The sequence below is a fragment of the Triturus cristatus genome, chromosome 6, assembly GCF_964204655.1.
Source record: "Triturus cristatus chromosome 6, aTriCri1.1, whole genome shotgun sequence".
Lineage (NCBI taxonomy): Eukaryota > Metazoa > Chordata > Amphibia > Caudata > Salamandridae > Triturus > Triturus cristatus.
The window spans coordinates 234,574,317-234,601,039 of record NC_140589.1 but is presented as its reverse complement, the minus strand read 5'-3'; the positions used below and the strand labels follow the sequence as shown (position 1 = coordinate 234,601,039).

Genomic DNA, 26,723 nt, shown 5'->3' with positions numbered 1-26,723 from the left:
CCATTCCCCATTAAAAATAAAAGCATTATTTCTAAGGATTAATGATGACATTTCGATCAACATCTCAGAATGCTCAAAGAGTTCTATTGGACGTCGATACAAAAAGTGTTTCAAAGCCTCGATACCATATTCATGTGAAATGTTGGTATACAGTGAGACAACGTCCATTGTGACGAATCTCATATCATGATCCCATGTGAGGTCATTAAGAATATTTAAGACATGTTTGGTATCCCTGATGTATGAGGGAAGATTGTAAACATAAATTTGTAAAAAGGTATCCACAAACTCCGCCATTCTTTCAGTGGGGCCTCCAATTCCGGATATTATAGCTCTGCCTGGTGGATTATTTAGGTTTTTGTGGATTTTTGGGAGGGAATACATACATGGATATCTGGGTTTATCTGTCTTAAGAAACAAGAGTTCCTCAGGAGATAAAAGGCCATATTCGTGCCATTTAAGCAGTTTAGAATTCAAAAGTCTGGTTATATCAAACATTGGATTGTTGTCAATTCTTTTGTACCAGGTGTCATTATTGAGTTGTGATAGAATCTCCTCATCATATTTAAGTTTGTCCATTATGACCATATTTCCACCCTTATCAGCTTCTCGAACTATAAGATCTGTATCTTTAGATAGATCTTCAAGTGCTTTACGTTCTTTATAAGACAAATTCAGCGATTTAGGTGTATATTTGGTGGTAATCATTCGTTTATCCCATCTGTCTATCTCCAAATTGACTTTCTAATGAAAAAGGTCAATATTATTCCCACTAGTGAGTTGGGGGGGTCCAACGGGACTTGTTCTTGAGGCCACTATCAATACTAAGATTAGTCAAGTGGTCTAAATCGGAGGCCACATCACGAACATTGACTGGTGCATCAGCATCTTCATTTAGGGATAAAAGAGTGGTCACATTAAGGACATCATGAATTGATACATCCCCAGTAGTCTCATCACATACTTTAGAGACATAAGGCTTCAGATTTTGCTCGAAAAACGTTTTTAATTTTAGTTGTCTCACAAATTTGAATACATCAATTTTGACATTAGTGACATCATATATCCAGGTGGGGCAATAGTTCATTCCCGTTTGAAGTGCTGTGATAAGATCCTTGGGTAGAATTTTACTCGATAAGTTAACTACCTGTACATTCTTTATACGTCCTGTGTCCATTACCTGTTCTTGTTCCAAGACCTGGTATGTACTCTCTCTCTTTCCTTTATTTCCTCTTCCTCCCCTCTTCCCCCTCCTGGTTTTCCTTTCATGTCCTGTCTCGGTCTCATCTCGTTCCCTTTGTTGCCCATTCTGATACGTTGTACTTCCTTTAAAAAATAATTATCAGGAAGTGTCACCATGGGTCCACTACTGGGGCCCTCATCCCCACTACTGGATATATTGCCAGAGGAGCTAGCACTGGTAATGCTTACCACTGGCGTATTAGTACCTGATTTTGGTTGATCATGCTTAATAATATCATCAAATTTTTTCGCAAAGGTAAAAATTCTACCAGTGGCATAGTCAATCTCGTCCCTCCTTAATTTACGGGCTTTACGCTGTTTAATAACCTCCTCAAATTTGGCCATTATTTCTTCTAAAATTACAAAAAATTTCTTAGTGGGCTCTTTCAGTTTAAGGTCAGTGATCTCCTTCTCCAATGAGTCTATTTCCAAGGCTGTCTTTGCGACTTTACGGTCAGCATTTTCAATCAGAATATTCATTAACCTCATGCTGTTGTCATTCAGCTCTTTTTCCCAAATTAAGAGTAAATCAGCCTCCAAATCGTCGCCAGTTGGAAAAATGTGTGCCCGCAATCCTCTTGGAACTCTATTTAATTTGATGTACTGTTTGAGGGTTGCGCCATCCCACCATTTGGAGGTCTCGAATTTTCTAAGTCGTTCCAGTCGCACAAATTTAGCTCTAAGACCCTCATTCGGTCTCGGGGCTCCTTGGGTAACTGCTCTATTGATAGGTACCCCAGCGTGAATGTTCTTAAAAAGGTCTTCTGCGACCCTTTCTCATTCTAGTCTAGAGCTCATTGTATCATAAGTTATTACATGTAAAGTACTATTGATATGCAGCACAACCTAAGGACAACAAAAAAACTTCGAACCGTGGCTAGGTTACATTTGCGCAACATCAACATTAGTTAAGGTGAAAAGTAAGTAAACAAGATGCTCAAGGGAACAGAAGGGAAAACAGCCACTTGAATCCCAAGATCCTTGGTTGCAAACAGTAACCAAAGATAAGTATAAAGACAATGAGTTCTTCCCGAGCAAAAGGGAATCAGTATCCAAAATAAGAATAGCGATTATGCAAAGATAGAGTCCAATCCATGGGTATCAGATGTGTTCTTCTTTATTAACTCTGTTGTCAGGATCTCCCCTCAAGGGTTTTGCATAGAAAATCGTATTTTACACACAGACCAAGGATGTTTGCAGCCAACACGTGTTTCGTCTGAGGGCAAATGGCCCAAACGACTTCCTCAGGGCTACACTGATCAGACAATGGTTTATTGCTAGACACATAAAATCTTATTTAGCAACAACACCAAAAAGTGAGATGTTTCAGAAAATAATATAAAATGACCCAAAGAAGTTGGGAATAGGGAATTATAAGCCTATACCCAGTGAAAAACACTATAAACCCAATAGTGTATTTAAATAAATTGAGAAAAAAAAATTTGTGAATAGAAATAAAAAAGAAAAATAGTGCATGAAACCTATCTGATAGTGTTGTCCGTAGAGGCATGAACAGAAACAAGAGTAGGGAAAAGTGAAAAGATAAAAGAATAAATAATAAATTAAACCGAGTCGCAAACCCACGTTGTGCATCTCCTATAGAGTCCTAACCAATCATGGGAGGCAAACAGGATAGAATAAGTCTAAATGTAGAGATTATGAAAACCACTCCAATCTCCCATATTCGTGTCAAATTAAATATACTGTTTATTATAAGATTATTGAATCTTTACAAAGAACAGCAAACTACATATGAATGGCAAATGGCACTCACCAAAAGAAATTTATATTTAGCTCAGTAGTGTGTAATATAAAGAGAATTCGTCAAAAGTAAAATAAGTAATTCAATCAATATTCATCGAATTCTAAAAGATAAATAAGAGCTGATATTGGAACCATATATATAAAAGAGCATCAGTATAAAAGCCAAGGAAAAAAATCGTAAAATATCAAGGGGATGCCACGATTAATATTGGGGCTCCCCATACAAGAAAATACCTCCAATAATCTAAGTTCAGTGATGTTTATCTTAGAACATAATGCTTCAAGTACAGAAACGAATACTAGAAGTACCTCAAGTGTAATTCCAAGGATATGTCCCAATCGGCGTATACTTTCAATGAAACAATAAATAATCTGTAGATGGAACATATATATCAGTATTATCGTAAGACATAATTCGACAAAAACATACCTCGACAATGTTTCGTTAAGTAAAGTTTATGTACCCTCTATTCGATCCCACAATAATCGCCAGTAACAAAAATTCTCTCAATTGGAGAAACCAGAACGAACTGTAATAGTGGAACTATTATTTTCAAATACAAGTCTCGTTTCTAGTAGACGGAGAGTGCTCCGATAAGGGCTGAAATCAAAATCAGATGAACAAGCGGAATGGATATCAAACTAACATCATGAGCCCATATACGAGTCAACTACGCGGCAAATCACCATTAAATAAATCAACAGTATATCGTTAACAAGTGTTCATGTGCCCTCAAAATAAAACCGCAGCACATTACATTGCCATAAGGCAAGTCTCCAAGTCGGATGAGACATTCATACAGAAGATAAAAGTATCCATTCAAAAATCCAAAGTGTCATACCTGATGAAAGGAGAGTACTCCTGTAAAGTTCTAAAGTCAGGTACGAGTAAGTAGACGGGCGCCATGATGGTCCCGAATATATACGGACTGACCCCGGCGTTTGCATCACTGGCAATTAATTAGAAGAAGGACTCTCACAGCAAAACATACATTATGGGGGTCGCCATCTTGAAAGGGTAAAAGATAATAAACACCCCAAGATTATTTGGATACATAACGTATACATACACAGCAATAATTACAAAACTTCAGTGAGTTTCCAGAGTCAAGTGCAAATAAAGAAGCAAGCGTGGTGATTGTCCTAAAAGTATATGCGGGCTAACCGCTACGCTTGCGCCATTGACAATCAATTGGAAGAAAGACTCTAAAGTAAACCATGTGTATGCTATAGGGAGTTGACATCCTCCTGGTCTGGAGCCACGGACTGGACTCTGGCCACTATTGATTTTGGGTAGTTGGCTTGAAGGGAAGATACAGGTACATTGTTACATAGCCTACCCCCGATCAGATCGCCCCAGCCGGGATACTAGGGAAGGCCACTACTATTAATCAATCAATCAATCACAGGTTTGTTAAGCGCAACTACTCTCCCGCAAGGGTCACAAGGCGCTGGGGGGGGGGGGGGGGACAGGTCGCACAGCTCCAGGATGATCACTGTGATTTGTTGAAGAGCCAGGTCTTGAGGTCCTTCAGGAACTTGGAGAGAGTTGGTGTCTGTTGGAGGTGGAGAGGGAGGGTGTTCCAAGCCCTGGCCATGAAGATGGACAAGGAATGGCCTCCTGTTCTGGTCTTCTTGATGCGAGGCCCATCGCAAGGGAGAGCTGGGATCAGCGGAGGAATCTTTGGGGTGTTTGGGGTGCATGGATTAATGCTTTTGTTTCACAGGTTTGGGTGGTCAGCTGTTGTGAGGCTGCCCTGGGGATGGGGAGTTACTTGTTTGGGGTGTTTGGCAATCGTTCAGGGGACTTGTACTGTTCTTGTAGAGGGGGTTGGGTTGGAGGTGGGGTTGGAGGGTTGAGGGGGTCCAAGCCCACAACCATGTTGAGTGTAAGACAATTGCATTATGAGGTGAAAATGTTATCCTGGAATGTGAGAGGGATAGGATCGGCGGCAAAGCATCATAAATTCAATAGCTACATTTCTCGTAGGGGCACTCATAGTAATGTTGCAGGAGACCCATCTCACGTCATTAGAGGGGGCCCGGTTGAGACATAGGGGGTAAGGTCAACTGTACGTCACCTCCTATTCTGCATTTTCGAGGGATGCCCTATTGTGGATCAGGTCCGGCACGCATTTCGAGGTGGAGCATTCCCTAATAGATCCTGACGGTCAATATGTACTGGTGCGGGGCAGGTTGTTGGGTAGAGTGCTCACACTGGGGAGTATTTATGCCCTGGACCAGAATCAGCTGCAATATCTTAGGAACCTGTCTATCCCCCTCTCATCTATCGGTATGAACAACCTTATTGGGGGAGACTTTAACTGCGTAGCGGATATAGAGTTGGACAGGTCGACGCCCCCACTGCATGGCACGCTGGTCTCCAAGATAACAAGGGGAGTACAACATGGGCTACTGCAAGACTACTCTTACTACTCTCATCTATAGAGCCTACACACCAGATTAGATATGTTTCTATGTTCGGTCCACGTAGGCCCCACCTTGATGCATATTGAATATTTGGGACGCACACTATCTAACCACAACCCATTACAACTGTGCTTTCGCCCTCTGGCAGAACCCACGATGACTCCATGTGGCGCCTTGACCCTGCATTTTTTTGAAGATGAGTGCTTTAGAGACTTTCTACAGACAGCGGTTTCCGAGTACTTCCAGCTTAATTAGAGTACGACAACTTCTAGGATGGTAGAATGGGAAGCCTTTAAGGTGGTGGTGAGGGGGCACTGTTTGGGTCAGATGGTGGGGTTCAGAAAATAACTGATGGGAGAGCTCATCAAGCTAGGGACCGACCTGCATGGCCGGGGCAACAGACTACCGAATGACACTGAGACCCATAACTCACAGGATGATACGAGGGATGCGTACAACAAGGCCTTGGAACGGCTGACCTGCTTGGATTTGCGCAAATACTAGGCATGAGTGCATAAGGGGGTGGGCAGGGCAGCTAGATTGCTGGCATGGTTGGTGCGTACTGAAACCAGGGGCTCACCCGTTACTTGGATCATGTCCGCAGAAGGGACAGTGCTGCACTCCCCTAAGGACATAAATGAGGCATTTCATGTTTACTATGAGAAATTGTACGGACCACCGCAAGCACAGCCATGGGACACTATGACTGAATTGCTAGCACCCCTGGAATTGAGATCGTTGGACACCGCGATAAGGGAGGGACTAGCAGGACCAGTTACAGCTCAAGAAGTACGTGAGGCTCTTAAAGAGATGGGCAATTAGAAGACCCCGGGACCGGACGGCTTGCCGGTGGAGTTCTATTCTGCCTACACACAGCACTTGGCCTCTAAACTAGAGGCACTTTACATGGAGGCGCTGGTCAAGGGCGTGTTGCCGGCTTCCACCAGGGATGCATTGGTAGTCCCCATCATGAAAAAAAAAGCTGTGGTGGTGCGCACATCAGAGTTCCGTCCCCTCTCCCTGTTGAATGTAGACTTTAGGGATCTGAGCAAAATCTTGGCCATGTGACTTTTACCTCATATGTCGCATCTCATACATGAGGACCAAAATGATTTCACACCAACTAGGCCCACTTCGGGAAACCTTTGCGGGCTCTTTCATATCATGCATCACCCTGACCGTGACCTCTACCCGGAGGCCTTTTATGTCGGTCAATCTGGAAAAAGCATTTGATTCTGTGAGGTGGGACTTTTTGTACGCCACAATGGAACGGATGGGTTTGGGGAGTGGATGGATCAAGTGGGTGAGGCTCTTATACTCCCATCCAGTGGCACAAGTCAGGACAGGTGGAGTGATATTACACTCGTGTGACATCCACAGAGGTACCAGACAGGGGTGCCTGCTATCCCCCCTCCTGTTTACTCTGGCCATTGAGCAACTAGCAGAACTCTTTCGACGACGGGAGAGGCAACACTGCATGCACATTGGAGCAAGAAACCATATCATATCCTTTATGCCGACGACTTGCTGCTGTATTTGGGAGATGGAAATCAGGGGGTGAAGCGGGTATTGGCCCTCCTTGTGGAATATTCTGTATTGGCAAGGCTAAGCTAAACAAAACAAACACCCACATCTTCCCCCTAGTGAGTGACTATCAGTGCCCTGAGGCCCTGCCTAGGGACCTGACCTGGTCTCCCCGCTCCTTCAAATTCCTAGGCATACAAGTATTCCACACTGTGGAAGACCTGAGGGATGGCAACCTGAACCCGGTCATGAAATCCCTTAACACGTGTCCAATTTTGGCGCTTGCTGAAACTGCTCCTAAATGCCTGCATATCACTATCTAAAATGATCATGCTTCCTAGGCTTTTAAATTACCTTGTGAACATGCCTGTGATGATCTGGCCCGTATGGTACGCAGGCCTAGATGGTTTATTTTGGGAGCTGATTTGGGATGGAGGGCGGAACTGGGTCTCTCCGGGGATCGAGGACCTGCAAGGCAGACGCCGTCAGGGCGTCGTAACTTCGCCGTCCCCGATCGCCGGGGAACCGGAGTGCAGCCCTTGAAGTCTCTGCGTGTTCCGATGAGCAATCCTCCGCAGGATGATAAGGTTAGTGTGCTAGGCTGTCGGATAAATGTCGGATGGTGAGACGATGACATGGCTCAAGCGGCCATCTTGGTCGCGAGCAAGCTCCGCCCCCCTGTGATAGGTAACTTTGATGTCTCCTCAATACGTTTTGGGCCCTTGCCTATTGCGGGTACTTGACCCACTCACACAAGTGAGGTACCATTTTTAGCAGGAGACCTGGGGGAACGCTGGGAGGTAGGACATTTGTGGATCCACATAGATTCCAGAACTTTCCCACACAGAAATTTGACAAAAATGTGATTTTTTTTTCATCAAAATATGAGGTTTGCTGGGGATTCTGTGTAGGGCAACGTTGGGGGATCCAAGCATGCCATAGCTCCCTGGACTCCCCTGGGTCTCTAGTTTTCAGAAATGTGTGGGTTTCAAAGGTTCCTTCGGGCAAGACTGTTGCATTTCTTTTGGGGGGGGGGGGGGCATTGGCCCTGGTTTCTGGTGGGCTTTCTGCCCCCCGGGGGGCAGAACGGGGGCTACTGCCTCATCTGCCCCCTGAGGGTGCAGGAAGACTGGCATTTCTCTGGGGGGGGGGGCATTGCCATGCCCTTTCTGGGCAGCCCCCACCCCACCGTCAATAAAGAAAAAATACCAGGTTTCTAGTGGGCTTTGTGCCCCCCTGGGGGAAGATTGGGGGCTACTGTCCCCATCTGCCCCCATGGGGGGCAGAAAGACTGGAATTTCACTGGGGTGGGGCATTTCCATGCCCATTTGGGCAGCCCCCACCCCAACATCAATAAAAAAGAAATCCATGGTTTCTAGTGGGCTTTGTGCTCCCCCGGGGAGCTGATTGGGGGCTGCTGTCCTAGTCTGCACCCTGGGGGGTGTGGGGGGGCAGAAAGACTGACATTTCTCTGGGAGGGTGGGGGCATTGCCATGCCCTTTTTTCTTTTTGGGCAGCCCACACCCCAATGTCAATAAAAAAAAAAATCCCTGGTTTCTAGTGGGCTTTCCGCCCCTCCAGGGGGGCCAGATTGGAGGCTACTGCCTCCATCTGCCCCCCAGGGGTGCAGAAAGACTGTTGTGCCCCAAAAAAAAATATGGGGGGAGCAAAGGCCCTTGCCCAAGGGGCCGGTCCCTGGTGCTAATGGGTAGATCTCTGCTTGGGGATCGCTCTCATGGGTTGATCCCCTAAGCAGGGATCCTCTCCCCTTTCCAACGATACCTCTCCCAAGTGTTTCGGTGTTCGGGGGGCTGAGATAGCCCAACGAGCACTGAAACTGAAACTAAGTTTTGTTTTCAGTCTAATGACGACAGCGCGCCATGCGCGCGATCGTCATTATAGTGAAAATGTGTGAAGGGCCTTGGGAGGTTGGGGAAGCTCTTCCCCCACCTCTCGAGGCCCCCCCAAAAAATGGAAATCCCTCTGCTGTTTGCAGCAGAGTGATTTCGTGCCCCTGTCCTCATGACAGAATGGTTCCGTCATGAGCACAGGAGCACTGGTGCTCATGACGGAACCATTCCATCATGAGCACCGAAGGGGTTAACAAATGGGAGCATCAGGGTGTTACTCTGGGCTGGTTTAATGTCCCGGCCCACTGGGTAAAGCCCACAAAGATACTGCAGGGAGATAGCCGGTACAAAATAGTCATCTTGTGGTGCGCAAGACCACGGGGACTAAGGGGGCTTTACATGTGGCCCTTGCAGTAGTCAGCGGGGGAGGGGGACCTGCGACCCCTGGGGGATGAATAAAGACCTTATAATGCACTACAGAAAAGCCAGTGTCACCCAGTGGGGGCGTTGAGTGTGAGTCAGATGGAGTCTGTGAATTTCCCCAGTCTAGTTACGTGTTGTCAGTAAAGCACGGATCCGAGGCCTCTCTGCACCGTCTGATGCCGTTGGCCCGGAACAGAGGAAGAAGCAGTCGGTGATGATCATAGGCCAGTTTAGGGCAGCAGCACAGCAAATGGAGCCAAGATTCTATGCGGCAGTTGCATAACCTGCATGTGGTTGCCTCTGCGCCAGGCAGGGTTAAAGTCAGAAATTGGCAAGTCGATGAGCCTCATGTAGACTATTTTCCTGCGTACCTGGGCCGAGAGTGCTTGTTGAAAGTAGGGCTGGGCCTTTGTGTAGGATCAGGGCCGGCTTTAGCGCTGGTGGTGCCCTGTGTGACAATGTTTGTTGGAGCCCCCCACAGACTCCCTCACTACCACCCTTTAAGAGTGCCCCATCAAGTCTCTATAACCTCTCTTTCAGATGTATTTAATTAGTTATATAGTGCCATCTATACCAGTGTAGGGTGTCAAAGCACTTTACATCACAAACACATTACACTGAGACAATTAATCATATGTGTGTAAATTAGCAAATGTTACATAAGCCAGAAGACTACAAGGTGAGTCACATGTCATCCATACTGGTAGACAATATAGTTTAAGAGTGCCTGGTCTGGAGAAGCACAGACTCAGAATTTAAAACATAAGCCCATGGCTGGGGGTTACATTTAATAATAAGGATTTTTTTTTACCAAAATGAACCCTTTTTGAAACTCTAGAATAATGAAAGACGGAGGAAAACATCATAATGCTCCAATCTATACCTTACAGTTTTCATGCAACTCTTTGATGATAGTTATTAGTTCACTGTTCCATGTTCGGATTTTAACATCTACACTGCTAGTAAGAAAAGGATCTCTCTGACAAAAGCACTGACCTTTTTAAACTATATGCACTTTATGATCTGCATGGTACACATTATTTGCAGCAGGCACATTAACTCTCTGTGCTACCATAAAATGTGTTAAACCTTCCACTTGACAAAACTCCTTCTCTCTCCAGGAAGAACATTAATCACAGTGTTATCTTGACATTTTTATTTTGTATGAAAATTTTGGAGGCCAGCAATGCAGCGGCAGGTGCATTTAAAGCCATCAAATACTTCCAAATGCGGTGCCCCCTGGAAGAGTCAGCAACCGGTGCGGTGGCACCGGTCGCACCGCCCTAGAGCTGGCCCTGTGTAGGATGCATCCAATGATTCAGTAGTGGAGCTGGACCGTAGCCTTTCAATAACCCCCTCGAAAGAGGTTTGCATTACCTGCCTGTTCACAGCTTTTTTCCAGGCTGAGTATGGTATTTCTTGGGTGTGCAAGTTAGCAGCCACAATGTTCAGACCGCAATTGCCTTTGCTAACTGGTTTTGCCATGGGGTGCCCTCTCCTTCAAAGATTGATTTAAGATGAAATTTGAGGGAGAGCTCTGGGGCCCCCATGCAGTATTTTATTAATTCCCCATGACACACAAGGTCTAGGCTCCCGAGACCCAGCTGCAGTCTCAACCTTTTCTTATACATGGTAATCTGGAAGTTCTTAAGAAGTATTTTGAAGGCACTAGGAAAGGCTAAGTGGCCGTATTTAAGATCCGGGATCTGTTTTACTCTTAAGACTTTCAGCATTGGATCAGCAGTTGGGCTTTGTAAGAGGTTGCTTGGGCCTTTCAGGCTGTGGATGATGCTGGTGTTTGAGGTGCCTTAGTTGGGCCGCCAGTTTGTCCCCTTCGGTGAACCAGACACCAAGGTAATTGAGTTGTAATTTGTAAGTCTCCAAGCTGCCACAGACTTTTAGTCCATTACTTCAGTTAAGTACGAATTTGGCAAATGTTACAGCTGTGGGGGACCTAGAGAACAATGCAGATAAAGAAACGGTGTTTCTAGTAGGTACAATGACCAGTTTTGATCTGCTCCTGCAAGTGGTTTCACCCACTCATGTCACAGGCAATACGCTGGACAGAATTTTTACGTACGATCCCCTTCTTAATGTCACGGTCTCTTTACTGCTATGTTGGTGGGACCACAGAGCAGTTATTTTTGACATTAATATAATCCACCAACAGCCAAGAGGTACTACTGCCCCTATGGCCACTAAGGGCCGAGCTTGACACAAAATTGACTTGCTGTCATTTAATGAGATGTTATCTAACTACAAGCCCATTGCTGTCAAAGACCTGGATAGCTACTTATTCTACCTGGGTAGATTCAGCTGTAGACTCACTTGTCCCTAAAAAAACAAGTATTAAGCGGAGAAATAGACCGACGGAACCCTGGTTCTCGGAGGAACTTGGTGCCCATAAACAGGTGTCCAGGAGGCAGGAATGTAAGTTGAGAAAAAACGACGACCTCTTGGAGAGAGAGACTTACAAACAGCTAATTCTGAAATGGCCACCTTTATTGAAACCAATAACTTACTAGACTCCACACAATACGGATTCAGAGATGGACACAGCACCGAGTCAGCATTGATTGCTGCCTCAGAAGACCTAAGGGTTACCCTAAATAAGGGTAGCAAGGCCGTTCTTATATTATTGGATCTCTCAGCGGTATTTGATACAGTCAATCATGACAAATCGATTGACCATATTTTTAACTTGGTTATTAGAGGGTCTGCCCACTCCCTCCTGAAATCCTTTTTGTCTGGGAGGGAACAATTTGTCGCTATAGGTGAATTTGCCTCTGACCCTTTCCATCTGCCTTTTGGGGTGCCTCAGGGCTCCTCTCTGGCTAGACTCATCAAATCTTCCTGATTCTCAGTAATTTCTTAGGCAGACGATATACAAATTGTGGTCTCAGCATACATTAATCTGGAAGATAATACTATCAGATTTAACAACTGTATGAGGCAAAATGAATATTGGATGAAAACCAATTGCCTTAAGTTAAACTCCGGGAATACTGAGGTTCTTCTCCTAGGCAACGATGTTACTTTCTGGATGCCTAGTTGATGGCCACAAGAGCTAGGCTCGCTCCCCACCCCAGTGATGAAGGTTAGGAATCTTGGGATCCTATTTGACAATAAATTGTCATTTGGAGATCAGGTCAATGCAGTAATCTCCTCAGTCTTCTTCACTTTGAAGATGGTTTGGAAAATCTGTCCCTTTGGTCCATTGGGTGTCCAAAAATGATAGTGATTGTTCTCGCCCTATCCAGATTGAATAACTGTAATGCTCTTTTTTTTTTTTTAACGGTCAGCACAGATTCCTCCACAAACTTTTATTAGGGATTCTCAAGTATCAATCTGTCTTTCAGGTGCTGGTTAAGCTTCACTGGCAGCCCATAAGAAGGTGGATAGAATTTAAGGCCCTCTGTATCACCTTCAAGGCTCTTAATCATTCAGGTCCTGAATATTTCAGGAAAAAATGTGTTTGGTATAATCTGTCTAGGGCGCTTTGTTCTTCTTCAGCCAGATACATCACTGTTCCAAAGTTCCGAAGAGCCTTTTGGGGCGGTTGAAGTTTCATAGTTGGCATGACCAAACTGTGGAACTCACTTCCCCTTGAGCTGAATCTACACCCTAGCCATCCTTCTTTCAAGAAATCGTTAAAAGCCTGGTCTTTCACTAAATAGTTTATGCCTATTTGCATTTCAGTCAATAGCAGCACCAAGACGCCCCCAGGCATTCAAGCGATTTAAAAGTTCCTTTTTTATTTCCTTTTGATTTAGCACTGGTTAGCGGTGATAAAGTGCACAGTCCTAAAACCAACAAAATGAATTCCAGGAAACAGAAGGTGGGAGAAGGCAAAATGTTTGGCGGGTCTAACAGTAGGATTCACAAAAATCTTGCCTCATGCACAATAATAAGGCAGGATTCCCACATATAATAATATGGAATGGTTGCCAGGGCAATAATGGCGGCCCGCAAGGGACAGCAGACCTCTGTCACTGCAGACATTTGCAATATTGGATTTGCAATATGCATCACTCCAACCAAAATATTGTCATGATGCAGTGGACATGGTTCGCTGTTGGCTCCACCCTTTTGCCAGCAGCCCATGTTCTGAAGGAGTGATTCGCAAGGAGTCTTATTGTGGACATTGTAATTGGCACACCCTTTTGCAGGTTTCAGCGTCCCTTTAGTCCATTGCCTATCTGTTTTTGCACTTGCGAATGCTGCATTTAAAGTGCCACAGGCTTTGTGGACACCTGGTCCTTGGTTTTTTCATTTTCTTTTTTTCCATATCCTATCTACAAATTGCATGTTTGTGATGATACACTTTTCTACTTTTGCTTCTGCCGCGAGACTTCCATGTGGCATTCAGTATAGGCATATGTTTTATCCTTTTCCATCCGTCCTTTAGGACCTGTCAGAAGATTTCTAACTCATCCACTTACCATTGGCACTAACCTGTGAGAATTGGGTATCTTGGGGGGCGGGGGGGGGGGGACACGTATGAATCAGCAGGGTTGCAGCATCATCAGTGGTGTCTCCATGTGGAACGGATGAAAGTGCATTTACAAGCAACAGTGGTGCTGAAACATGTGCTGCGAGAGAAACCTGTGGTTCAAGTCTAGCTGTAACAGGTTCTGGAGCAACTACATAACATAAGACAAGCTTACTTCAGGTTTAGGAGAGCGACTGAGGCTGTACCTTGTAATCCTTGCAACAGTTTAATGTAATTTCACATCGATTTTGTACCACTATCTGTAAGCAGCTGGGAGCAGCCTAAATTCAGAGCTGGCTGGATTCTTCCTCCGAAATAATGATAAGCCTATTGTTCTCTTCGTTTCCATGTGTAGTATTTATTACGTCTTGATTAAGATACTTTTTTAAATTCACTGAAGCACTTTTTCTTGTTAAGTAATAGCACTGACAGGACAGTGATTTATTAAGTTGTATTATATGTTCTGAGTGTCGATCCCACACCGTCACATTGGAGTAAGGCTTGGACCTCGCGACCTCACTGTTTGGGTCCAGCAGTATGGTAAGCCCAAGGGCATCCATGACAAAACACTTTTTTTTTGTTTTGTTAGAGTTTGAGCCCATTGACCGCTGAAATCCCTGGGGCTCCTAAAAATTGCTCCCACAAGTGTGAACACTGCAGGGTTTGAAGGGGGAGTTCACCCGCACCAGGGGCCGTTAGGAGATGGTGAACAGAACTATGGTTTATTTCTTAGATGTCATCAGATGATGCCCAGGGGCCTTTGGATGAAGGCGGCTGGTGGTGGACCTTTCTTTATATTCAGCCATTCCCTGGGCCAGGAAGTGGGTCCCACCCCCCTAGTCAAAGTATGTGTAATAAGACATGGATGACTCTTAGGTTGGAGGAGGCATCGAACAGAGTCGAGCATGAAGATGAACATGTGCAAAATATTTGAAAATGTGACCCATTTTGTTTAGAATGAATTCCTAAATAAAAGGAAGCTTCCTGCAGCAGCAATGTATCTGATCATTTAATTGATGCATGTAATGTGCTGCCCAAAATGTTCAGAATGGCCTTTGAAATAGCTGGCTTGCTGTTTCATGTTTTATCCCCTGGTTTATGTCTCTCTACAGGATCCCCTTAAATAAATTACAAATTTGTCAACTCTTTCCTGGTCACAGCACCGTGCTCCTTAACACCAAGGTCCAGGAAGAGGGAAGCGTGAAGATAAAGTGAGAGTTCTCTCGAAAAATGGAGGCAAGAGAAGAAAGTCACAGGAAGACTAGGTAAACAAAGAGGACACTGGCACTAAGAGAAAAACACATCATTGTGGCTCCGGCAGATATCCGCATGTCTTGAATGATTCATTTAGGTGTGTCTCCTTTAATGATTTTGGCAGATGTGCATTTTTATGAATATTGGGGGCTGGGTTCCTAACATATTACAAACCTCCCTGTCCTTATGCCACTGACAGTGCTTTTTGTACCATATACCCTGCAATCTCACTTTCAACACTTGGTTGACAGCTTTTTTCCTACCACCTCTTAGGGACTGATCACTACCGCTCTGTGCACAGACCATTGCCTATATCTGAACTTCTAGGTTGACCTATTGCTCTGTATTGACAGCTGCATCACTACTGCTAGTCCTGGTTATGGCTGAGCTGTTGATGCTCTGAATAGTAAAATTCAGTCAGGTTCTCAGAAGGACCATAGAATAAGTATATGATCTTCACTGAAATTCATTCTTTGTAAGTGTCTCTCATGCACATTAATTATTTGATTGGGGTTTACAATTTGGTGGATCAACAAGCCATGTCCTAATGTGTAGTGCCAGTTTGTTTCCTATCACTACATACATGACTGATTCCTCCTGTAGTGATAGCTTAACATCTACACTTTGCATAGAGTCCGACCTTTGCCCCCTCTGACAATAATCCTGCTGGCCAGGTATATGTGCTTCGCTTAGTAAAGGAAAATGTTGTCACAGTTGACCCGTTGGTAAGTCAACTATATTTGTGTGCAAAAGTGTGTGTAGTTGCATCAAATTTAATAAGAGGTGCTGGAATAAAGGACATTCTTATACTATTTGCACCTAAAGTGATAACGTGATTTAGACAGCCTATGTTTCATGTAAGAGGTTGCAGAGCTGCTTTAAAAACAAGCATTTGCAATGCAATAGGTCTCGCATTTGCGGGAGTGTAAGCTATTGTCATAGTAAATGACAATGCCTTTTATTTATCTGTTTTCAAAACCAACATATAAATAAAAAGCATTGTCATTTACAATGCCAATAGCTCAATCTTTTCCAAATGCGAGACCTATTGCATTGTAAATGCTTGGTATGTGAAGAAGGCACACAGAGTGACGCAAATATACGCAGGCAACAGTAATTGAAGATACAATGTACAGCAGGAAGGAGGAGGACGGGGTGGGGCCTCCCAGGGATTTATTTATTATGCATTTTTATATAGCGTGAACTTTACCCGAAGGTGTCAGAGCGCTTTACAATAAAACCAGTTACATTACATTACATAAGGACTTTAGAGTATATGAATAACATAAAAGATACAAACAGAGACATTCTAAACTCACATAAAAATGGTAGGAAGTACATTTGTTAACTACAGATACTGCTTGGGGGGTGTGCCTCCAGGTGCATCCAGAGCGCTGGGCAAGGAGACACACTGCACTAGAGATGGTGTGCACCCAGAGAGTCTGACAGAGAGACACTGCACGGGCTGGGTGGTGCGAGTCTTGGTGCAACCAGAGCACTGGGCAGGGAGTCACAGTGCACTGGCCTTGGTGGTGTGCGTCCTGGTGCTAAAGAGAGACGCAGGAAATATTTATATGCCCATGCATACTGTAAATCTGATAGCATATGTGTGTGCTTACCTGTGTTCTAGTGCCGGTCTGTGTGTGTTTGTGTGTGCCTGTGTTCTCCTGTGCATGCTTATGAGTCCGTATACGTGCTTGTGTGTGTTCTTGTACGTTCTGTGTTTGCACGACTGTGTTTATTGTATATATAAATATATTGTGAATAATCGTTCCCAAATGCACGACAAACAAGTGGCCAGAGCAGCGGCTGCTAGAAATGATGTTGGCGTTAACTGAAGCACACTGCACACATTTGTGTGTTTGCAGACCCAACCCCTACAAATGTGTGGGATAGAGTTAATGCCTAATCTAGATTTATCTCTGAAGAGCGAGTCTGTCTCCAGGCCTACTAGTCTTTAACAAGCATTGGCATAGCCAATAGGTTTCGCCTTTGGGACCTTATAAGTGTTTAGTTATCCAGCACAAAATCCTTGGTGCAGCAACATTAACCGTTGCATGGCTAAACACTTATAAGGTCCCAAAGGCGAGACCTATTGGCTATGCCAATGCTTGTTTGATTTTGGAATCACAGTGGCCTTGATATCCCCTTGATAAACTCAGTAACCTCTCCTGGTGTGGATTTTATTTCTGTGGATCCTGCGGAATCATAAGCCACATTGCAGAGCTTAGTTTGAACACATTTTAATGCAATTCTAATTGAGGGTATTATAGCGGAGAAAATGACTACTTTTGTTTCATTTTGTATTCAGTTTGTGTTATTTCTTTCTTTTGCAAACATATGCAGTAGGCATTGAAAGCAATAAAAAGTAAAACTGCACCTGTCGAAACATAGTGTGCAAATGTTTGTAAAAAACATAAATTACCCATCACAAAAAATACATTTAAATAACATGAAATGAAAGCAGAGAATTAGCCCACCAACTCTGCCACTACAGTTTTAGGCAGAAGTGCTAAAAAACAATACTGTCACTCGCATTGAAGAGAGCCAGCGACTGAAGTAGGCTGACCCACTGTGCAATGGTGTATGCTCTCTGATGGGTGGAAACAAAATGTGAATAGCACTTGAACAGACCCATGAATGAAGTAGGCTGACCGAGGATGCTGTCTCCCTCACACTCTCACTGTCTCTCACACACACGTTCTCTCACATTTTTTGGAATACACGAGGCTGGTGAGCCACCTAATGGAAACTCTAGGCCAGACCTAAAAAAAACAGTCCTAATTTAGATCTCTCACTTTGCAGGCTGATGCTGCTGATCACTCTGAGTGTATTGATCTGACAGGGATCGGGATATGTCAATGGGGAAAACCTGTGACAGTCCTTAACAAATGTGGAGTTTCCACATTGGCACAAAAGATCTGCCCACGTTCAATTCTCTGCAAAAATGTCAAACAAAGTGTAAGACCGAATTACAGTCCAAAAAAGGGTGAGACAGTGCTGTAAATGAACACCTATTGTTTTGAATAACCCTGATTAAACACCACAAGCGCCGATATTATTTCCCATATCCTTGGTGCTCACTGACTCCTGTGTTATTGTACTCCAAAATGTACCTATTCCTAGCTGTACAGAGAATGCAGTCCATTTCTTTTCAAGAGTTCTCAAACTGCAGGTCATCTGTTAAAAAAAATTGAAAACCCTGGTATGAGTTTTTACCATCGCAAGCCTGTGGTGTTTAAATGCATTTGCCTTTTTCAGTTGCTCTACCCTGCTTATTCCTTTGTTAGATGTACTATTTTTCTTCTTGTTTTCGTAGATTTGGAACAAGGTGGTTAGTTATAAAAACATAATATCACTTGAAGAGTTCATTGTTTAATACGATTCCTAGAAAAAGCAAACAATGAGAAACAGATTTGCACATCTTCTGGAGAGGAATGATATTTGCGAGTCTTAATGGGTTTTTTTTAAGACAAGTGACATTAAAGGGTTCAATTGCAGAAGTCTTTTTTTAATTTAATGTCACTTGATGTGTAGGCTTTTCATCTTGGATTATTTATTGCAAACTAACAGTAATGCCTCATTTAGAGTTTGTTCCTGGTGTAAATCGATCTCTTGCCCTTTGCTCTTAGGGGTTAAGGTTTGTTCTGAGATTAAAGGCCACAATCCAACAAGGGTAAGTGATCACAATCGCGGTCAAAACATTAAAGCAGCCGTGCGGCCGCGAAAGTGAATGTACTCTCGTCAAGCGCGGCGCGCGTGGCCGCGCACATGCACTGTAGGTCTAGGCTGGCCTGGTAGCACTTTTTGGAGCCCTCTCAAAAAGTCTTGCCAGACCAGCGCATGCGCTGGGTCAGGCGAGACCTAAAAGTCTTGCCAGACCAGCGCATGCGCTGGGTCAGGCGAGACCTAAAAAACACTACCACAAAGCCAATGGACATAAACAAAAAAATAACTATGAGCACCAGCCAAATGTAAGTCCAAGGGGGAATTAAAAAATATCTTTTGAACCAGGCCACAAAAATCGAAACTTTGGACGGGGCAATGGAAGTCATTGAATTAGAGTCAAAAGAGTACCGTGACCGGGTAACTGTGGTGGATTGTAAAACAGGCAATGTAACATCCGCAGGATAAGCATACTCAACATCTTCAGGCAGACCACCAGGTGTTGGTGGCAATAAAGGACCAGTAACTGTATGCATCTCGACGGCAACATCAGGCACGGTGTTAGAAGCTTGGGCCACAACAGAATTTCTCAGCATCGAAGGGCAAGAAACTGCCGGTGTCATACTAAGAAGAATCGGCCACTCGCTGTAGCTTGACATTGTCAATAGAGATGTACCTGTTATCCTTTCGACCAGGAAGTGGAGGTAAAATGACTGTACGTGTACCCTGTACTCCAAGCACCGGAACTTGTGCACGATAAGAGGGGCCGAACTCCTTCTTGTTCTCCACCTTCTCACGGACCAGATCACCAACTCGAGGTAGCCAGCCGACTACCAGAACCTGAAGCGCAGCATCAGATGAGGAGGGTACGTGTTCCTTCGCTAGACTGTCTCTGGCTTCTTGAAGATTCTGCAATACAGCACAGTGATCATCTCCGGCAAAGGGTACGGCCGACGCCGCCATGTCTAGACCATCAAGGTCCGGGACAAACATTCGTATGCCAAAGAGCATCATGTCTCGGGTCCGCCCACCCAGAGACCTTCTAGGGAGATTATTAAGTGCACGTTGCATGTCATATAAGTGGGCTTGCCAGTTCCAGCCAGTACCTAAAACCCTGGCTGTCAAAGATTGCTTTAAGTCACGGTTCATTCGCTCCACTACACTATTACCCTCAGGTCGGTATGGAGATAAAAATTTGACTTGGACCCCCAAATTTCTCATGGCATCTTTGTACGCTTAGAGGCGAACGCAGGGCCCTGATCAGAAGGAAAAGTACCACATGCAAAACTTCCAACAAAGACACGCAAATCCTTTATGACAGTACGGGCATCAGCACTCCTTTGTGGCCACACCCACAGAAAACGTGTGCACGAATCCACTGCAACCAAGATGTATTTGTACGCAGTATCAGAGGTAAATTGACCGCAATGATCTAAATAAACACAACCTAGTGGTTTATTAGATATGTACAACTGAGTTTGTGATGGGCGCGCCGCAGTTGAAGGTTTTATCTGCTGGCAAATGTCACAATTAAGAACATAAGCTCGGGCTTGTTTATATAAACCGCACCACCAGTAACGCTGTTGCAACAGAGATACAGTAGCTGCATCGCCGGCATGCGCGGACGCCATGCCCTCGTGAGCTGCTAATATCAAAGATGGTCTGCAGTCCGCGTTGGGAATCAATCTGTCACCAACGTCATTAATCCTCACTAATGGGACGTTATCAGGACTTAAGCGATAATGGTAACGAGAAGGGAAACCTCTTGGAAATTTCGTTCCCTTCTCTGTAGCAGCAATAGCTGCCAAGATGTCATCATCGATCTTACTTTTTGATCTTGTAACTGCTGCTACTAAGTATGTTGCCACTGCTGTTTTTGCTGCCTCGTCAGCCAGGCTGTTGCCGACAGCATGGACACCAACTCGTTGGTGACCAAGAGTGTGAATAACATTCACGAGAGGCAGATGTTCTTTAAGTTCTGCCACTCGAACCCAAAGCGTTTTATGCTTAATCGTGCTACCTTTGGAATCATGGTAATCATTCTGAGACCAAAAATGTAGATTGTCGTTGTATGATTGGACACAATAAAATGAGTCACTCACTATAAGGGTAGTGACTCGGGGATCAGCAAACTCCAGCGCTAGCACCAGAGCACGAAGCTCCGCCAACTGTGCGGTACAATCACCCAATGACTGCGTATGCACGACATCGGATTGGAAATCACCATTTACGAAAGTACCGACCACAATTGCGCTGGCCGCTGAATAGGCATGCTTTGATCCAGTTGCCGGTTGCACAGAACCATCAGTGTAAATGACACAATGGTAATCCTCGAGCGGGCGCAAAGGCAGAGGAGCTGGATGAATGAATTCATACTGCAAAAACTCCTGAGTCTGAAGTGCCGCGTCAAAGATATATGTGACATCAGGCGATGTCAAGGAAGTGGCCCATTGTATCCACCTTGGATGCAAAGCCTTAGAATTTGGTACACTTGCTTTTGTCACCGCCTCAAGGGCAGGATATGGTGTTACCACCAGCATGCGTTTTCCTTGCGATAGCGCTCGCTCTTTCAGAATCGCCATCTGTACTGCCGTCAGAACTTTCTCGACAGCGGAAAATCGCAGTTCAGCCGATGTGTACAAGTGAGATTTGTAGGCAATGGGGACGGTGTCGCCCTCATTGAACGTCAAGTATGTGAAACCCACTGCGCCTGGCACAATTCTTATGACCAGGTTAGTGTGGTTATCACGCGTCAGTAAGTATTTTGAAGCAAGAAGATCAGCTTGCAATGATTGCAATATAGCTGAATGCTCTGGCAGCCAACATGATTTGGAAAAAGTAGGTTGTATCAAGGCATAAAGCAGCTTGATATGCTGGGCATAATCTGGAATGTAAGTTCGACCGAAATTCAGAAAACCCAGCAGAGATTTTAATTTCTTCAGTGTCGTGGGAGCACGTAGGCATGCGCATTTCTCCAGGAAGTGCGGAGCCAATCCTCGACCTTCATTGTGGCGTTCGTACCCCAAGAACAACACTGTATATTCCGCAATGTGAGACTTCGCAAAGTTGAATTTGTAACCGAAGTCTGCAAACAAAACAATAATGCGATCAACGCGACTGAGATGCGGTCCCAACTCGTCATCTGTGAGATAAATATCATCCACATATGAGTACGCATCAGGGTCTATGCTCTCTAACAGAGAGACCACGCGAGCGGCGAAGACACCAGGGCTGTTTTTATAGCCCATCGGTAATCTTTTGAAATGTTTTTGTTTGCCACCCGAGGTAAATTCCGTCCACTCACTACTAAGAGAGGACAGATTATGGCTGTAAAAGCCATTGGAGATGTCAAGTGTGGTTTTAAACCGTTTTCTCACGAGACTATCGACGAGAGCCGAACTGTGGGTATTTTGTACTGCGCATGTCCGGCAATGAGAGTTTAAATGCCAGTAATCCAAAACTAAGCGGTACGACCCGTCAGGTTTCGTCACAGTGAATAAAGGATTATTCATTGGTGACACACAAGTTTCAAATACCCCTTGATATTCCAATTGTTCAAGGATAGCCGCGACGTGAGGTCTTGCTTCGCGACGCATGGGATATTAAGGTTGTGGCTGGGGTGTGGACCGCAACGGAATTTCATGGCTGGGGAACAATTTATCCCAGCCTACCTGATTACGATACAGAGCAGGTGCAAGCACCAGAGCCCACTCCTCGGCGAACTTTTTAGCTTGGTCCCTTGGCACCGTGTGCGCAAAGGACGGGAGGATTACCTCCTCCCCTCTAGGAGCATCTAAAACGAAAGCCGGGGGCCAATCTGCCTCTGCTAATAGAATATCATATGAAGTGGTCAGATGATCCCAAAAAATCCCTTTAATCGTACGTTGTATGTCACCCGCAATTAAAAAGACTATGTTATATAGTCTGTCAGGGGGAGCCACTCTAGTGTCAGCAGTTTCTACAGTTTTGAACGTATCAGTTGCTGTCGCCACCAGATATGGACGCAGTGCTTGTCGCACTACTGTAACTTCCGCCGCGCTGTCGAGCAGCGTTAGTGCCCATGTCAGGTTCTGAAGCTGCGTCCGCACCATCTGTGGCATACCTCGCTGTTAGCGCAGCAACTTTCTTCTTCTGAAACGGGGGTTGACGCGCAGACTCGTCCTGCTTGCCTTTGCCGTCAGTCTGGCGGGGTTGCTCACGACCTTGGGCACCCCTTCCTTTCCCACGATCTCCGCCACCGGATTGTGAAGCCGATGTTTCCTGTGAAGAACGAGGAGAGCGTTGTTCAGAAACCTGAAATCTATCAGGTGACTTAATACGAGTTCGATCGCGCAGATCATATGTGCGTTCACTGGACGACTGCACGGGCGAGGCAGGACGAGACCCCTGTTTCTGTTGCTGCTTCCCCTGTTTCTTTGCTCGCCAACTTTGTTTAGGAAAAATTGGGCGGTCGTCTTTAGTCGACGAGCTCACCTTAGCTTGCTGTACTATATCAGGAATAACGGGTGGTTTAATACCCAACGCACTACGGCCCACTTGCCTGTAGGCTTGCGCAATTATTTTTGCGAACTCCTTGGGCTTGTCGAGTTCATCCACGCTGTCCAACTTATTTAGTACTTGGAATTGCATGGCATCGCCTTTGAGGTTGCCCATTACCATGGAAGCCACCACATCGAACACTCCGACAAGCCTCATTCCCAATTCAACAGCAGCCTCCGCACCGTGATTCTCTTGAACACGTTTGATGACGGAGGGTAGTACAGACATAGACGGAGTGCCGAAGCACTTTGAGTAGGTCGCGGCAAAGACCTTGCCCCAGTTTGTGCAATCAGCCATATCTGGGACTAAGTCTTTCGGCAAACTAATGGTGAGTATCCTGTGTTTCTCCACAGGAGTGGTATGCGGAAAAACCGCCTCCAGTTGGTCAAATTTCTCAGCAAGCCAATAAGGAAAATCATCCCTATTCTGTGGGCGCTTGCCCATAACCGAATTAACCATAACAGGACTAATAACCACCGCGTGGTGGTCCGTTGGTTGTCCCGCAACAGCAGGTGTTCCCACCTGCATGTTGCGCGACACGTACTGCACTAAAGCCCTATGGACTGTAATCAGGGCTGTGTGTAGTACTCGCAACTCAGCCACCGCCACCGTGAGATAGCGGGGATGAGGCGTAAAGCCGGCCAGCACCGGCCATGTGGCCCCTGCAATGGACAACGGGCCCATTCTTGCCGGTGCAACCGCATGGGGAAGAGGGCCATTAAACCAAATGGTATGCTGCCAGGCAGAGATTGGAATTCCTTGTGTCCTATACGGGGTATAGACCACAGTCAGCTGTGTGGGAGTAAAGGTATGAAACGTATCATCGTCATCCACTGCCGGAAAAGTCACCCATGAGTAAAACAACTCATACGGGTATGACGCATCAGCGCTCACCACAAAAATAACAGCCATCCCATCATCTGGCACCCCATATGTCGTCAAATGACGGCGTAGAGGTGCACGACAATGTGCGGGTATGTCTACCGCCATTAGGAGAATAAAAGAATAAAGAATATCAACAGTAGCACTGGGGTTCAGTAAAAATAACCTTTTTAATGATCAAGCTTGAAGGAACCTATTAGTCGAAACACAGGTAGGTTAAACCGTCACTCCCGTCATCCTGAAACCAGAGTGAGGGAGTTGTGGACTAATATAAGCACTACTAAGGCGTTTCAAATCAATAGACCAAACGTAAGGTGCGCCATGTTGCAGGGATTCTGCTTATGCACAGAACTATGCACAGCAAACCAGGACCTCAGTGAATTGCGGTGTACCAAAAACTCACCTCAGAACCCAGAACCCCTTATCCGACCAGCATCAGTGTCCCATTTGTTATCCGAGGTTTATCTCGGCAGTCCCAATGTTTAGACAACCCAGAACAAGCGACTTAGGGTATTCTCAGGAATGGTGGGAATCAGAAATACCTGTTCGTAATTATTCTCATATCAGTCCACAACAGAATAAACAGAGACACGGTAAAGTTTAAAGAGTTTATTTTATAAACCTCGTGTCCTAAGATGCAGCACTTTGGCTAACATAAGCAGACAAATGATAAAAAATCAAAACCATCAGCATAGTTACAATACCATAGAAAATGAATGGAGTAATCATACTAAACGGTCTCTAGGCTTGAATGGGGAACCCCATACCGTAAAGATCAGCTCAGTGAGAAAACATCACAGGATCAGCTAGGTAGGCTCTGCTCCTGGGAAAGCTCTTCTTCCGAATATAATGAAAAACATGTAACACTGCAATATTAAAAGCACCCGACTTTCAGGTATTTGCAGCTGTGTGCGTGTTATGGCTAAATAGTGGGCCGATCAACCTGAACCGAACAACATGCACCGTCTAGCGACCCAGACTGTTTCTTTACACGATGTGCAGACCAAGGTCGCTGCTCACTGTTTGGGATGTGAACAACAGACAGTTCTCATGTGAAGCAAAGTCGAGCAAGCATTTCTCAATTAATAACATGTGACTACAGTGTCGTGTGCAAAAGCAGCAAAAGCGGCAAGATGGCTTTCTAACATCTAACGCGGTTGTGCTAACTTAGCATTGTACGTATATAGATAATGATCTTCACTACAATACAGCAGTGAAGGAAGCTAGTTTATATGCAATGAAAACATGCAGTATGCACACTTTAGATGCAGGTGATGAAGTTGAGATAAAACACTATGAGAATATTTCTACAGGGGCATTATTAGACATTCAAAATGCAGCACCACAACATGAGAAAGATCTCTGGAAATCAAGGGGGGGGGGTGACTGGATTTCCAGATCTCCTTTATAGATCAGCAACTTCAGGTTAAGTTATATTTCCCCAGTCACTACTTATAACAGCCCTTCGACAACTTTATTTACCAACACACAATTCTAAAAGAGTAATGATGGATAAATTAAATAAAAGCTGGTTTATCTCTAATCTAGGACCATTAATTGATGTATTCCTAGCTTCATGTCACATGTGTTATCAGTACTCTAATACGAGGTCACCAAATGCCTTCACCCTTCATTCCAAGACCAATAGGTCCTTTCATAGAGTTACACATAGACTTTGTAGATATGATACAAAAATGTAACGGATATAGGTACTTGTTAGTAGTGGTGTGTCCATTTTCATGATGGATTGAAGCGGGACCCTGCTCCAGGTGTGATGCTGACCAGGCAGCTAAATTCCTGGTCAAAGAGGTCATACCTAGGTGGGGGGTTCCAGCGGCAATACGTAGCATTAATGGCAAACACTTTGCTAACACAGTATTTCAGCCAATTACTAAACTATTATGAGTGGAACACCAGTTTACCACAGTTTACCACCCAGAGACTAATGGAATTGTTGAGAGGATGACAGACTTATTGAAAAGCAAAGTGTCAAAAAAGTGTGAGACACTGAAAAAGAATTGGCTTTACTGCCTTCCTCTTGCTCTGTATGCATTGAGAAATGCCCCTTCAAAGGATCATCATTTGACCCCTCACCAAGTTGTAACAGGTAGGCATTCTAATTTTTCCTTTAAACAAAATCAAATGATTTTTTCTGATACTAAGTCTGCATCAGAAAGTGTTTGGCAAGCAATGAATGCATACATGTCTGATTTAACAAAAGCTGTACAGGTTAATTCTAAACAGGTTCAGCTGCAACAGGCCGACAGTACTGCAACACCCCTGCCTTTGTCTACAGCCATAGCATCGGTTCCTGGGGCTTCGTGCGCAACTTCGTGAGAACATGGAAAGACCCCAAATTTCTAGGCCCCTACCAAGTAACACAGAGCATGCCAACAGCAGCAAACGTGGAGGGGTTGCGGAACTGGGTGCACGTAACAGACCTTATTCCATTTTTGGCCTCACTCCCACAGAGAGGAGGGGAGGCAATGGTCCAAGAATAAATGATACAATGAAGAGACAGTTAAATAATATTTTTCATAGTATAATAATGAGTTCAGTGGTTATGATTATTACTCTGATAATTTGCTATTGTGTTATGTAGATGCAAAACACCCCACCCATAGGGAAGAAATATTAAGCTTTCATAGAGCTATTTT

At 44.8% G+C, this 26,723-nt stretch overlaps 1 protein-coding gene across 2 annotated transcripts in view; it reads left to right on the top strand.

The window, feature by feature from the left end:
- Window positions 1-26,723, top strand: part of LOC146816701 (protein FAM228B-like) — a 230,424-nt gene that overhangs the window by 11,785 nt on the left and 191,916 nt on the right. For both annotated transcript variants that reach the window (XM_085610589.1, XM_085610590.1), the window contains one exon: window positions 14,838-14,990. In XM_085610589.1, coding sequence (XP_085466715.1) covers window positions 14,956-14,990 — 35 coding nt within the window. In that variant the 5' untranslated portion in view covers window positions 14,838-14,955. The remainder of the gene's footprint in view (window positions 1-14,837; window positions 14,991-26,723) is intronic.